The sequence below is a fragment of the Armigeres subalbatus genome, chromosome 3 (assembly GCF_024139115.2).
Source record: "Armigeres subalbatus isolate Guangzhou_Male chromosome 3, GZ_Asu_2, whole genome shotgun sequence".
Lineage (NCBI taxonomy): Eukaryota > Metazoa > Arthropoda > Insecta > Diptera > Culicidae > Armigeres > Armigeres subalbatus.
The window spans coordinates 110,479,025-110,492,501 of NC_085141.1; the positions used below are offsets into that span (position 1 = coordinate 110,479,025).

At 38.8% G+C, this 13,477-nt stretch overlaps 1 protein-coding gene across 4 annotated transcripts in view; it reads right to left on the reverse strand.

The window, feature by feature from the left end:
- Positions 1–8,071: 8,071 nt before the first annotated feature.
- Positions 8,072–13,477, reverse strand: part of LOC134224460 (uncharacterized) — a 346,723-nt gene continuing 341,317 nt past the window's right edge. For all 4 annotated transcript variants that reach the window (XM_062703817.1, XM_062703815.1, XM_062703816.1 and 1 more), the window contains 2 exons: positions 13,061–13,440; positions 8,072–12,999 (listed from right to left, as the gene is read on the reverse strand). In XM_062703817.1, coding sequence (XP_062559801.1) covers positions 12,117–12,999; positions 13,061–13,440 — 1,263 coding nt within the window. In that variant the 3' untranslated portion in view covers positions 8,072–12,116. The remainder of the gene's footprint in view (positions 13,000–13,060; positions 13,441–13,477) is intronic.

Below are 13,477 nucleotides of genomic sequence, written 5' to 3' on the forward strand. Positions count from 1 at the left end.
TTTTTGAAACCATCTCATTCAGATGTGCTGCAAGCCACGCGACCTGTTTGTGCTGTTTTGGTCATGCTTATTTTTTCAACGATCCTAAAAGATGATAACATCTGTTCGTACTTAGTTGAAGAGGGACGGTGGGACCGGGGATCAAGGGATAAGCGTGCTTCCCTATCAGCCTACTGCGTGTGTCGACGTCGTTGGAATTTTTTCGACGAAAAATGACGGATCACGCATTTCCTCGCAAAGAAAGTAATGTCGTAGTTATTTCGGCCAGGCGTTGATGGGATCAACGCGCAGGGTTCTATCGTGAGGACCGTCTTCAGGAGTCAACGATTGTCATCTGGGAGAAAATAGTTTACAAAATGAAGGTTTAAAAAATTAAACATCCGGTTTCAAGGTTTTATTTCATTTATTGCATTTCGTTTAATCTAGTCAATAAAAGGTAAGGTTTTTTGTTAAACAATTTTTGTCATGCAGGGTAGGTGTAGTCGTATTACATCTTAGCGTAAAAGTTAGGTATTACAGTTCATTGATTGCACATTTGTTGCCATTCCGTGTAGATTATTGCACTGTTTGTTTTCCGAAATACTTTGTTGATTGCACTTGTTTTCGAAGATGAAGCCTTTAGATGTGCTTCAGGTTTGATTATAAATAAATTGTGTATGTGCTGCAAAGGAGCTAGCGACTTGTTCGCTTTGTTAAGGCAGCTAAAGCCGTTGAGAGGGGAGAGGTTTGTTATTTTTACTAGCTTTCGATTGATCATGTCAGTAGGTACAGTGTCGGAGAAGCTTAATATCATGGCAGAGTTTTAATCTATTTCGCTAACTGTATATGTATGTGTATAAAAATATATTGCATCTGATGAGCCATATGCATTGCACCTATCCGTAAGAGGTCTAAGTTTGAACATGAATGTGAAATGAAGAAGAATCTTGAATACTTGAGTAAAAATGAATTTTCTGAACAGCCGACCAATATTTACCAATCGTTATCAAAGAACCCGTTTTAATGCCTCACTTATTTGTAAGATTCTGGCCTTGTGATTGCACGTCCCAATGCAATTATAATGTTAACGTGTAGATTCCATCAAATTTTTGGAACAAAAATTAAATTTGGAAAACATCATTTAAATTCTTAAAAATCTCTGAATATTTTAATAATTTATTCTCTGCAAAATTGAGGTCACTGACATCTGGTATCTGAAATTTGTTGGCCTATTATGCTTGACGAGTACTAGAGAAAAAGTGTTTTCAAACGAAAATAATTTTTAATGCCAAAATAGCAATGAGAATGTTTTCTATGACATAAGCTTTTATTAAAATATAAATAAATAGTTGCATATTTTTCCTAAAGAAAAATAAAAAAAAAGTAAAGTCGTGGTAAGAAAGAATCATCAATGTATTATCAATTCAGTGCAAACCCGAATTATAGCCGCTAACGAAGTTGGATTTTTCTCACAATCCATACGTTAAACCTAACTTCGGAAGTGGTGCGCTGTTTTCATTTTGTGATTTGCTATACAGCGCACCACTTCCGAAATCAGGTTTAACGTATGGATTGTGAGAAAAATCCAATTTCGATAGCGGCTATAATTCGGTTTTCTACTGAATTTATAATAAATATTTCTTATTGTCATTGTCATGGCCACACTGAGAGCTGACGTAAAGTCAATAGGACGAATAGGAAGTTTGACCGAATAGGACATTTGGTCGAATATGACATATGCCCGAATGGGACGTTTGGCCGTATAGGACGTTTGGCCGAATAGCACGTTTGGTTGAATAGGACATTTAGCCGAATAAGACATCTAGCCGCAAACGACGTTTAGCGGAATATGTAGTTCGGCCAAATAGGATATTTGGCCGAATAGGACATTTGGCCGAATATGACATTTGACCGGATAGGACGTTTGGCCGAATAGGACGTTTGGCCGAATAGGACGTTTGGCCGAATGGCCGAATAGGACTTTTGGCCGAATTGGACGTTTGGCCGAATAGGACGTTTGGCCGAATAGGGCATTTGGCCGAATTGGACGTTTGGCCGGAAAGGACGTTTGGCTGAATAGGACATTTGGCCGAATTGGACGTTTGGCCGGAAATGACGTTTGGCCGAATTGGACGTTTGGCCGAATAGGACGTTGGGCCGAATGGCCGAATAGGACTTTTGGCCAAATAGGACGTTTGGCTGAAAAGGACATCATTTGGATTAAACGATTGGCGTATTGGCGACACCATCTTTCAACTACCGAAGAGCGTTTTGCGTTAGGTCGAATACAGTAGTAACACACAAACCCACTAATGCTAGTTAGTCATCGGCAAAGGAAGGGAGGATAACCGTTATAGCCAATGGAACTCAATTTTTTTTTTTAAGACAGGAACATCGTCTCCGACCAAAGGTCGTACAGACTGAACACTTAGCACCTAGCATGAGACAACGGACAGAACACATAACACCCAATGGACCAGTGGAGAATTTATCGATCACGGAAAGTTTCCTCCTTATCGGGGCGGGAATCGAACCCACACTCCATAGCACATGCGCCTAAACCGCAAGACCACGAAGCCCACAAATTTTAAAAGTTACGAGCTGATTTTTTTTTGAAAATGGTTTATCACACTAGATAAAAAGTGCAATAAAGATCAAAAATAGTACCATTTGCGGGATCAATTCGACAAAAAAATAGTATCATTAACAATCAAAAAAATATATGTGCAATGTAGAATCTACATTGCAGATAATCAAAGGTCTTACCTCATCCTCCAAAACATTTTCAAATATATATCATTTTGAAAGTTTTAAATTTATTTGGAGATTTACATCCCATATCTCGCTGTGGAATTTTTTTTCGTGATTATACTTTTTCTTTTTTGACTTTTCTCCTAGCGTATAGATGAATCCAAGTAAAACTAGAAAAAAGACAATATTGACTCATTAAACATCAGATGTCAGATGTTTTCCGTAGTCAGAGCCTTGCCAACACATTCATTGGGCGCGCCTTTTCTACCAAGGAAAAAATTGTACAATAGGATAACAATTTGAATTTCAAGAATTGTAGATTGCAGGAAATCCTCCTAAGAATGTTGAAAATTCACTTACGATATACTATTTGCAAAATATTTTGGGATTTTATCAGAGCCATGGTGAGAGATTTGAGAAGAGTGACGGGGATCAAAATCATAAAAGTTGAACCCAATGCACTTTATAAATAATTCTTCAATTATTTCTGAAAGCCCTCTGTAATCAATGTACGTATAGGTATGTTTAAATCAAAAAGATTACCAAATGGGGCCCTCCTTAGCCGTGCGGTAAAACGCGCGGCTACAAAGCAAGACCATGCTGAGGGTGGCTGGGTTCGATTCCCGGTGCCGGTCAAGGCAATTTTCGGATTGGAAATTGTCTCGACTTCCCTGGGCATAAAAGTATCATCGTGCTGGCCTCATGATATACGAATGCAAAAATGGTAACCTGGCTTAGAAACCTCGCAGTTAATAACTGTGGAAGTGCTTAAGGAACACTAAGCTGCGAGGCGGCTCTGTCCCAGTGTGGGGATGTAATGCCAATAAGAAGAAGAAGAAGAAGATTACCAAATATTTATAACTTCCAGAAAATCTCTTAAAATTTGAATTATTTTCCGAAAGATTGAATAAAGTTACGCAAATCATTTTTTTTGCGTGAACCCACGCACTACTAGACACAGCTGGGCCAATAAATCTAACTTTGAAGTGAGATGGTCAATGGTAAGAGTCGTTGTCGGAGCTAGTTGAATCACGAAAAGCCCTATGGCCGAAATCACCATCGGCCGTATTCGGATCAAGAAAAATTCAAAGCCGGACGATGATTTGAAGGAATATTACTGGACTTAGTTACGTCATAAAATCCAACTCTGACTTTAGTAGACCGGTGGTAGGTATCACCATAACCCTGTTTGCTACCCTTCTCTGGAATGGATTTGGCCCAAATCGCCATCGGACCTACCCCAACAATCATTGGAAGCGGGTTGTGGGTTGATCGAGGATCGGAGTCGCTATTGGATCTACCCGCATCAAGAAAAACCCAACTCTTCAGTGGGTACGTTGGTGACCGAAATTGAAATTTAAAGATGATTCATTTGGATTTTTTTTTATCAAACTGGCTCCCTGTACTCCCACTTCCGGAAGTCCCTGAGAAATAAGAATAGATAATAAAACTCCAAAGTTCTATCCGTATGACATGTTGAGGCTCTCATAGATCCGTTGTCCATCACTAAGGCGACCTACCAGGTGGCGTGGGACACTTTGACGAAACGGTATGCCAGCAAACTGCTGAGGCCTCCGCAAGTCCAAGCATTGTCCAAACTACCAGTGCACAATGGGATAATCCTGAAAATAGACGAAAATGTTTTGACCCCCTAAACGGCATTTTTTCGCCACGGTGTCTTCCTAGGGTAGTCTCATACTTTTCCCCTGCATCAGCAGGAATAGAAATTTCAAGGGTCAATTTACTTGAATACCCGAGCAAAAAAAAAATTTTATGAGAAAATTTTTTGGAGGGTTGATGTCTTCAGTATAGTTTTAGAGTATGTTATTTTGAAATTCTTTGCTGAATAAACCTTATACTTTAGACTAACATTTGTAAGAGAAATCGCTTCAATTTGGTAAACTAACCTTAAAATCGGGTTTTCAGGTTTTCCATGTTTTAGTTTCAATTAATCAACTCAGTATGTTCTGTGAACTTATATATCAAAGTAAAATATAGCAATTTAAGGAGACTCCAGCAATATATAATAAGGATATGTGAAGATATAATGATTATTAAGTCAAATAGGTACTATTTTATTCAATGTTTATTTTTTGAATTGGCACTTCTTGGCACCTAAATTTTTAAAAGTTTGTTAGCTCATTATGTCTAGAATGAGGTAGGGGATAAATAATTATCGGGTCTCATAAGGCACATTTCATCTAATAGGTATTTTTAAATGTCTCCAAAATTATGGAGAACAAACTGTTTCGTGAACTATCCAAGCAAGATCAAGGAAATCGTAAGATGTAAGATGTCATATGCATTTCTTGAAAGTGGCATTCTTAAGCTTTCATTTCATAATAATAGATTGAAAATCGGTCCAGTAGTTCAAAAGTTATGGATTTTTGACAAAAGTAATTTTTTTTGATTTTTTTTTACTTTTTCAAAATTATTCACCCTAATGGCCAAACAATAAAACAACGGATCTATTAATTTTCGTAGAGAAATAATTCAACAATTCAACCAAATTTAGCAAAACTCTGGAAAGTTGTGAATTGGTTTCACCTGATATTGCTGTACGTTTACCTGCATTACGATATACCATCTCTATAAAAACGATATTTTCGAATATTTACTTTTGTCAAGAATCCATAACGTTTGAACTACTGAACCGATTTTCAATCTATTATTATGAAACGAAAGCTTAAGAATTCTACTTTGAAGAAGAAATACGAGATCTTACAATTTATTCGATTTTGCTTGACTACTTCACGAAACAGTTTGATTTCCTTGATTTTTGAGACATTTAAAAATACGAATTGGAAAAATGTGCCTTATGAGACCCGATAATTAATTATCCCCTACCTCATTTTAAACATAATGGGCTAACAAATTATTAAAAATTTAGGTGCCAAGAAGTGCCAATTTAAAAAATAAACATTGAATAAAATAGCACCTATTTGACCTGATAATCATTATTGTTGACAATTATATCATCACATATTCTCATTGTATATTGCTGGAGTCTCCTTAAATTGCTATATTTTACTTAGATATACAAGTTCACAGAACATACTGAGTTGATAAATTGAAACTAAAACATGGAAAACTTGAAAACCCGATTTTGAGGTTGTTTTACCAAATTGAACCGATTTCTCCTACAAATGTTAGTCTAAAGTATAAGGTTTATTCAGCAAAGAAGTTCAAAATAACATACTCTACAACTTTGCTGAAGACATCAACCCTCTAAAAAAATTTCTCATAAAATTTATTTTTTGCTCGGGTATTCAAGTAAATTTACCCTTGAAATTTCTATTCCTGTTGATGCAGGGAAAAAATATGAGACTACCTTAGGAAGACACCGTGGCGGAAAAATGCCGTTTAGGGGGTCAAAACATTTTCGATCGTCTATTTTCAGGATGATCCCATTGTGCAGTGTTGGCTATGGATCAACCCCGGAGCTTCAGTCCTTGTTGGAAGGTTTTGAGCGTATCCTTCAGAACCTCGACCAGCTTAATCAACTCCAGGACAACAAGGACTTGTTGTTGGTGGACATACTAGGCTCCCGCCCTGACCCGGTCTTCCAACAGTGCTGCTAATGACAGCAGTAGTTTTAGTGAAAGATAATACAGGAATCTGGGGCCTAATTGCGCATCTCCTTTCGACAGCTCTTTCGTATGACAGCTTGCATGGTTTGCTCGTTTCGAGTCGAGGTGCGCAATGCCGAATGTAATTTCATGACGGAGAAACTCTGCTAATGTTTAGACATCCAACGTAGGCGTTCGGATATATCTGTCATGGGTATGGGACAATCCACTTCTCATGAAATGAAATTCCTCGTGTTGCCGAAGGTTATGGCTGATCTTCCAATGACAAACATTCAAGGGGCAAGCTAGCAGATCCAGAGTTTCTCAATTCTGATTATCTGAATCCAAAACTTTTATGTAACGCGTCAATTGCGAGTCATTAAGAGGAAACCCTATCTCACCCTCGGGCCTCTGGAGCCGCGGTTGCGAGAGCAACACGAGCGGTTAATGGTGGAATGTCCGGATTAAGGGTACACGCACAGCGTAGCTTTGTAAACCAAAAAAGCAGACAGATGTCATCTACATTGTCATTCCGTTGCTATGAAGAGCAGCACAATCCCCAAGATTCGGAAGTTTTCTACGCGTTTTGTAAAGCAGGCGTGTCTGTGAATGATGTATAGCTGTTAGGGCCAGTGGTTCAGGGTAATTTGCGTCCCTACATTCGTGAATCGAAAAAAATCTAAAGAAAAGATGTCGTTGGGCAAGCCAAGCAAGCGTTTTCCGAGACGGCTATGGCAGTCATAGACGATGTTTTGACGGGAGATACGGCGAAGAGAAACGGATTCAATCAGTAAAACAGTTTTGCGCCGGAATCAACAAGGTTTTGGAAGAGGGCTTAGGAATCCAAGAGAGAGGTCATTTGGTCCGACGTACTTTATGGTGGAGGTAGGGTTCCCTGTATCGTCCCCTTTTTCTAGTACCGGTACTACGGTACTGAGAGTGTCCAGTACCGGTAGTACCGGAATAATACCGGTATTAGAGTTTTTTATTTGATGTAGGATATATCTGAGTTTTACACATGTGCAGTGGCACTTTCTACCTTCAATTTAAAATAACGGGGACGGTCATGTATCGTATTGGGAACTCTAAGAACTTTCAACATTATTTTCAAATACCTGCACTTTGAAAGAAATTTTAATTACAACGAATCATTTATTGGGGAAGCTAAATGTGCAAAAGGTATATATTGTGTAAGATACTTGCGATCAGTGTTGTAAAATGTCATTGGCATTAATTAGTTTAATTTGCCCATAAGTTTTTTCATAAGCTAGATATCAATTCATGAAATATGACGAACTTATAGCGCATAAACGTGCCTACAACTTTGTCTAACAAGACATTGCTGAAAATGTGTAATTAGACATTATGTCAAATGACACGTGACATTTAACAGAGATTTCATTCTCTAGCCTCAGCTAATATATTTAAAGCTATGTTCCTTTGAACAAAAATATAGGAGTACTCAAGCGTTATGAGTACATCGAAAATATTTTGTGGATTTGGTACCTGAAAAAAGTTTTGAACAAATTAGTGAAATGACATGCAGATGAAATTTTACAGCACTGCATGATATTTAAAAAAAAAATTAAAATATTGAAGCATGATTCTATTTGCTTTATAAAAGAGGTTGTCAGTCAAGGTTCTGCTTATTTTTAGCTCCAAAGGCTCTAAATCGATCAGGATCTATATCGGAAACGATTTTAAAGACATCAGATAAGATATACTAAATTTTATTTTATGAAACAACAACCGAGGCATAATTCAAATGTCTCGTATTTATTGCTCAAAATTAGAACACTAAGATTCCTTTTCAAGCATTTTTTCTCATTCCTCTATATTTAAATTTTCGTTTTAAATACTGATTTCTCAGTACCGTAAATGCCGGTATTCCTGGTACCACAACCCTAGGTGGAGAGGAAAAACAAAGCGGAGTTACATGCTGCGTGCAGCGTGAGGACTTGAGCCAGCAAGTTTTCACATGTTTCAAGAAGAACTGGCGGCATGAAGTCTTTAATAGGGAGTGAGTGCTAGTAATGGACCCCTTAACGACTAAAATTTACTTCAGTCGCTTCGCTAGAGCGATCCTCTTGAAAAACTGTAGTTCTGTTGCACCAGATGACAAGCAACAGGTACCAGCATCGTGTTTCGTACATTAAACTAGTCAAAACATTCATTTTTACCAATAAAAAAGGGATTTTAAAATTTTGTAGCTATGCTAGCATGCTGCCTATTATGGCCACCCCCGGGTCCACAATACGCAACGTCGAGTTTGTTTATATACGTATTTGATTTAAATGTTCCATTCCCACATGTTCCTTTTGCCTATAATGGACCCCCCTTGTGTGCTAGTAATGGACCCTTTAGCATGTTTACGTTAACGTTACGTTACGTTACGTTTAATTTGAGATTTTGTTCAGGGGGTCCATTATACGCACGGGGTCCACTACTAGCACTCACTCCCTACCTCACACTCAGATTAAGTTTATGAGGTCGGTAATATTTTTTATCGAAAATGTCCGCAAAAAATAATTTTACGATTTTTCGGTAATCCTGGAATATTTTACCGATATTCTGTGAAATCCTACCAAAGTTTCGGTTCCGACAGTGTCAACAGCGGGGTAGCTGTCAGAAAATCACCGGAAAATAAGTAAATTTCTGACTCCGCCGAATTCTGTAACATAGTTCATTTACCGAGATTTCGTAAGTTGTAGAGAAATGTCACGCTAGTCCTGGCAGAAGCTTTTCGACAAACCGCCAAGAACAGATTTTTCTTCATTCAGAGTTCAGTCTAAGCCTCAGTTGAATATTGCAGGTAGGTAATAAATATCTCTTTTGATTTCCCAATTTGATTTCAATGACTCTGTTCAGGTCTCAGATGCCAGTGGTCACCGTCGGAAAAAAAAACAAAGTTGCTGCAAGCAGTTATTCATCGATAAAATGCAATGTTCCTCGTGGCTTCCCGTCCTCATTGTTCTGCTGGTTCCTGACCTCGACGCGGAAGGAAACAAACAAAATCTCTCCGCCGCTGCACTTTGGATCGTAATAATTTTCTGAATAAACATGATTAATGACTAAATAACTATGTTAAGTACTAATAACTATGTCTCCAATCTGAATATTCAGCATTACCGAACATTTCGCTTGGGATAAAAATCTACCGGAGAGCTCGGTAATATAGACGTTTGACTGGACAAACCAGTTTACCGATCTTTCGGTAGTGCTTTCATTTACCGATCGTTCAGCTATTGAGTATTCGGTAAACGAATTTCCGAAGTCGGTCATTTATTCTAAGTGTGCTCTATCCCACATCAGTCAAGCGACAACGTTGTCTAAGTTGAATGGTGTCAAAACTGGGGAATCGATCATTAGACATCCATTCTGTGTTCGTAGAGGTCTGTTTTTTCTTTTTTAAATTCCGTAATTTTAGAGTGGGGGAGTATGTTTAGTTGAACAACTCCTAAAATCACTACAGTAATATCCCGATTTTATTTCTAGTCGAAAAGGCTTTCTAGTCGAAAAGGCTTTTTGACAGGCATTTAGAAATGAATTATTTACAAAAATAGAAAGGACGACTTGAATTTTCAATTTTTTGTGGGGTGACAAACTCGGGTCAAAAACGTGATAAAATCGGTAAAATCGTGTCGAAAACGTGATAAAATCGGAGGTAGACAAAATCGAAGTGTGACAATATCGGGTCAATACTATTTTCTATACCACCACCACCCCCCCCCCCCCATTCTGTTTTACATGGATTTTTTTACACGGTTGCGTAATAAAAAATTCCATATAAAATGTTTGCAAAGTTGCTCCATTTTGCATAATTCATCGAGAAATCATAAAACTTTTTTTTACACAGATTTTCGAATTTTGAACTGAAAACTTTTTTTACATGGAACGCATCCCCCGTGTAAAAGAAGAATCGGGTGTACCACTACATGCGACACACGAATAGCGTGGAAGGCGATCGTGAAAAAATCAACTTCAATATTAACAAATACCATTAGCATAACAATAAACAAATTAGCCATTGTGATAACCTATCAGGGATCAAGATTTTTTTAAATAAATTTGTGTTAATAATGTAAATGTAGTGTGATGTTAAAAAGTGTAGTAAAATTAACTGTACTGTGTCCTGTTGTGCAATACCAAATTGATGTTTTCAAACCTCACCCGATCGGAAGAACACTAATTCGCTCCCCATGTGTAGCTCCAAGAAAGGAACATATACTTATAATCAACCAGAATTCCACCCCCAGAGAGAGTGCCCCTCCGAGGTTCAACAATTCCGAAGAACTTGCCATGAAAGCAAAAAAATCTGGCAAAATTTAGAAAGATATTTCTTCAAACTCTGCAGAATGTTCTGATGTGCTATCTGTGTTGAAACATTTCGCATAGCAGTCGGCTAACAAAATATCCTGAACAAGATAAATTCGCGGAATTAATGTTCTAACGAAAAATACGGATTTCTATATAACACACTTCGTTGTGATTGCAGAATGTAGGCTGAAAACTGCTGTTATTTTGGCAGCAAAAAATATTTCAATAAAACGTACATTTTGTACTACGGATTAAATATACGCAATACTCATTTATTAGAAGAACCTTGACAAGACGATCAGATGAATTGTCATTTTATTATTAGGCTCAACAATTGAACCGTATAAATGCAGCAAACAGTTTTACGCGCATCGGAATGTGTCAAGTTAAATACGAAACACCGACGACTGCATGTTGAGGTAGCAATACGTATCTGTAAAGTTACAATCCAGTGGTGCAATTTAATGGGATAGTACTAACTCGTCATATGACAAGTGAAGACATTCCACTAAAAAGCTCAAACTATTTTTTTTCCTCGTAAACTTATAGAATTAAATAGCCGACTAAATGCTAAATGAAAATTTGAGGTTGAATTTTATCTTCTGTATTCAGTGATTTATCGATTTAGTATTCAATATGTGATTCTTCATACAATCCATTTCAGCAGAATCTATGCTATTATTTTACGTTCATCCATAAACCTCTTTCCATTAGGTACTTGACTGAAAGTTACGCTTGTGAAAACTTCCTGTACTGTTGTGAAATGAACCGAGAACTTGTTTAGTCACTTCCCAGCCTGAATCTCTTCACGTGCACCACCGACAGCGTGATCCATTCTTTCCACATAATCTTATGTCTATTGCACATGTGTAGTTAAAATCGTATTCTTTGCTAATCTAAATGTATAACATAATCATTTTGGGGAAGGCTCGTGCCATTTTGTCGTCAAGCCCCTCATCGTACCATAAATATTGAAATCGCCACGCGCTCGTTACATTTCGGCGCTCTTCGCATAGATCGCGAAAATATTTTCTCTTATCATTTTCTTCGCGTCGGTTTTTTTCCTGCCTTCAGACGCGGCTCACCGCATCATCAATTTACATAATCGGAGTTTTAAAATTTATACAAGCTTACACTTACGCTGCTGCCACCAATTTTTTTTTCTCACTCGGTTGTTTGTGTTACTCATCATCGCACACTTTAGAGGAAAAAATAAATGCTTTCGTTTAATATTTTGTGTGATGTGCTTGATAACGCCGCATAACAAAAGTATTCGACTGCCTAATCTACTAAGGGAAACGGGATTTAGTTACGTATAGCAAAAGCATATTCTTCGCTGAGAGTAAACTGAACGCGCAGGAAAGCTGTGACAGACTTTCGCCCGAGTGTAATAGACAACGTTTACTTTCAGGAAAAAAAGATCCTTCTTATATCTGAATACAAAGCATGAACAATGGAAGCGTTTTCTAAAACCAAGGCAACTAGATACAAAAAAATAACCTACGGCAGATAGCCTAAAGAGTCCTCCAACGTAGATCCAACAGCGACACTCCGAGGTGTCATTGCCTGATACACGTTGTCCGACTTGGTCGAGTTCGAACGCTTGGAGGATCTCTTATCTCCCAGTTGTTTTCTCGTGGCCATGTCTGTTTGGGACGATTGTATGTAGTGATACTCGTTATGGGCGATCGGTTCTACGACGGCTTTCTTGTTCAGCAGTTTGTGGATTGGCTTATTTACATGTTTACCTTCACCGTGGCGTCTGTGATTGCTGCTGCCGTTATCGACACTTGCGCTGTGAGTATGCGTGTGATGATGATTGTGACCGTGGTGATCACTCTTGGTGGCATGTTTTTTGACCGATGGTTCCTTGTGTTGCTTCTTCTGCTGTTCCTGTTTTTGTTCGTTATTCAAATTTTTAACGTCGGTCGTCTGACTCAGCTTGACGTCAGAAAATACCGCCGCCACTTCAACAGTCTTCTTGACGCTGAGCGCTTCGGATGCCTTGATCGAACGTCCATTACCACCCACAGTGAAAAGTTCGTAGTCCAAACCAAGCTTATCGGTTCCGTTCTTCGCTCCGGATTTTTTGTTAGCACACTTTTGAGCTTGACCTTGCATTCGCGTCGGGCAGTAACACTTTTCATGGCTCACACAGCTGTCCGTATCGCACCACGTCGTCGAACCTTCCTCCTCTCCTACAGTTTCACCCATCGAGCAGTAGCATTTGTCATCGCTTTTACAACTTGGCAATGAACTCCGATTGCTTGCCTCGTTCAGCTTGGCGTTGATATCATCTCCACCAAGACTGCAGTAGCAGCGATCGGCTGAAGTACACGTGCAAGCATCCGAGTCGTAACTGCACTCCGAGCACGATACGTATCTGAAAAGTACAAAACCAATTAGTATCAGATCGTCAACGATGATTGTAATCAATCCATTACCCGCTGGAGCTGTTCCGGTTGTGGTGCGCTGTCAACGTATGCTCATGTCGAGCCTCTGAAACTTCAGAACCACTTGTTCCAATTCTTGATCGATCCTTCTTATCGGCCGCCTTAAAATCCAGTGAGAGTTGGTCGGAGTTAGCGGCCTGGTGTTTGGACGACTTTCCGTGAACGCCAACCGGGACGGAGGCGCGGCACGCCGTTGAGTCACCGTCGTCGATGAAGCTGGCATTGGACTCACCCTGGCTGTCCCGGTTACTTCTGTTGCTGTTTTTGTTGAAACTACCGGATCTACCGAGGGTCTTTTTGTTCCGAAACTTACCAAAGCGAAACACTTTTTTCAGCCCTTTGGCGCCAATCAGCAGTTTGCGACGTTGTGTCTGAAACGAATTATTTACGATATTTCACTGTGCCTCC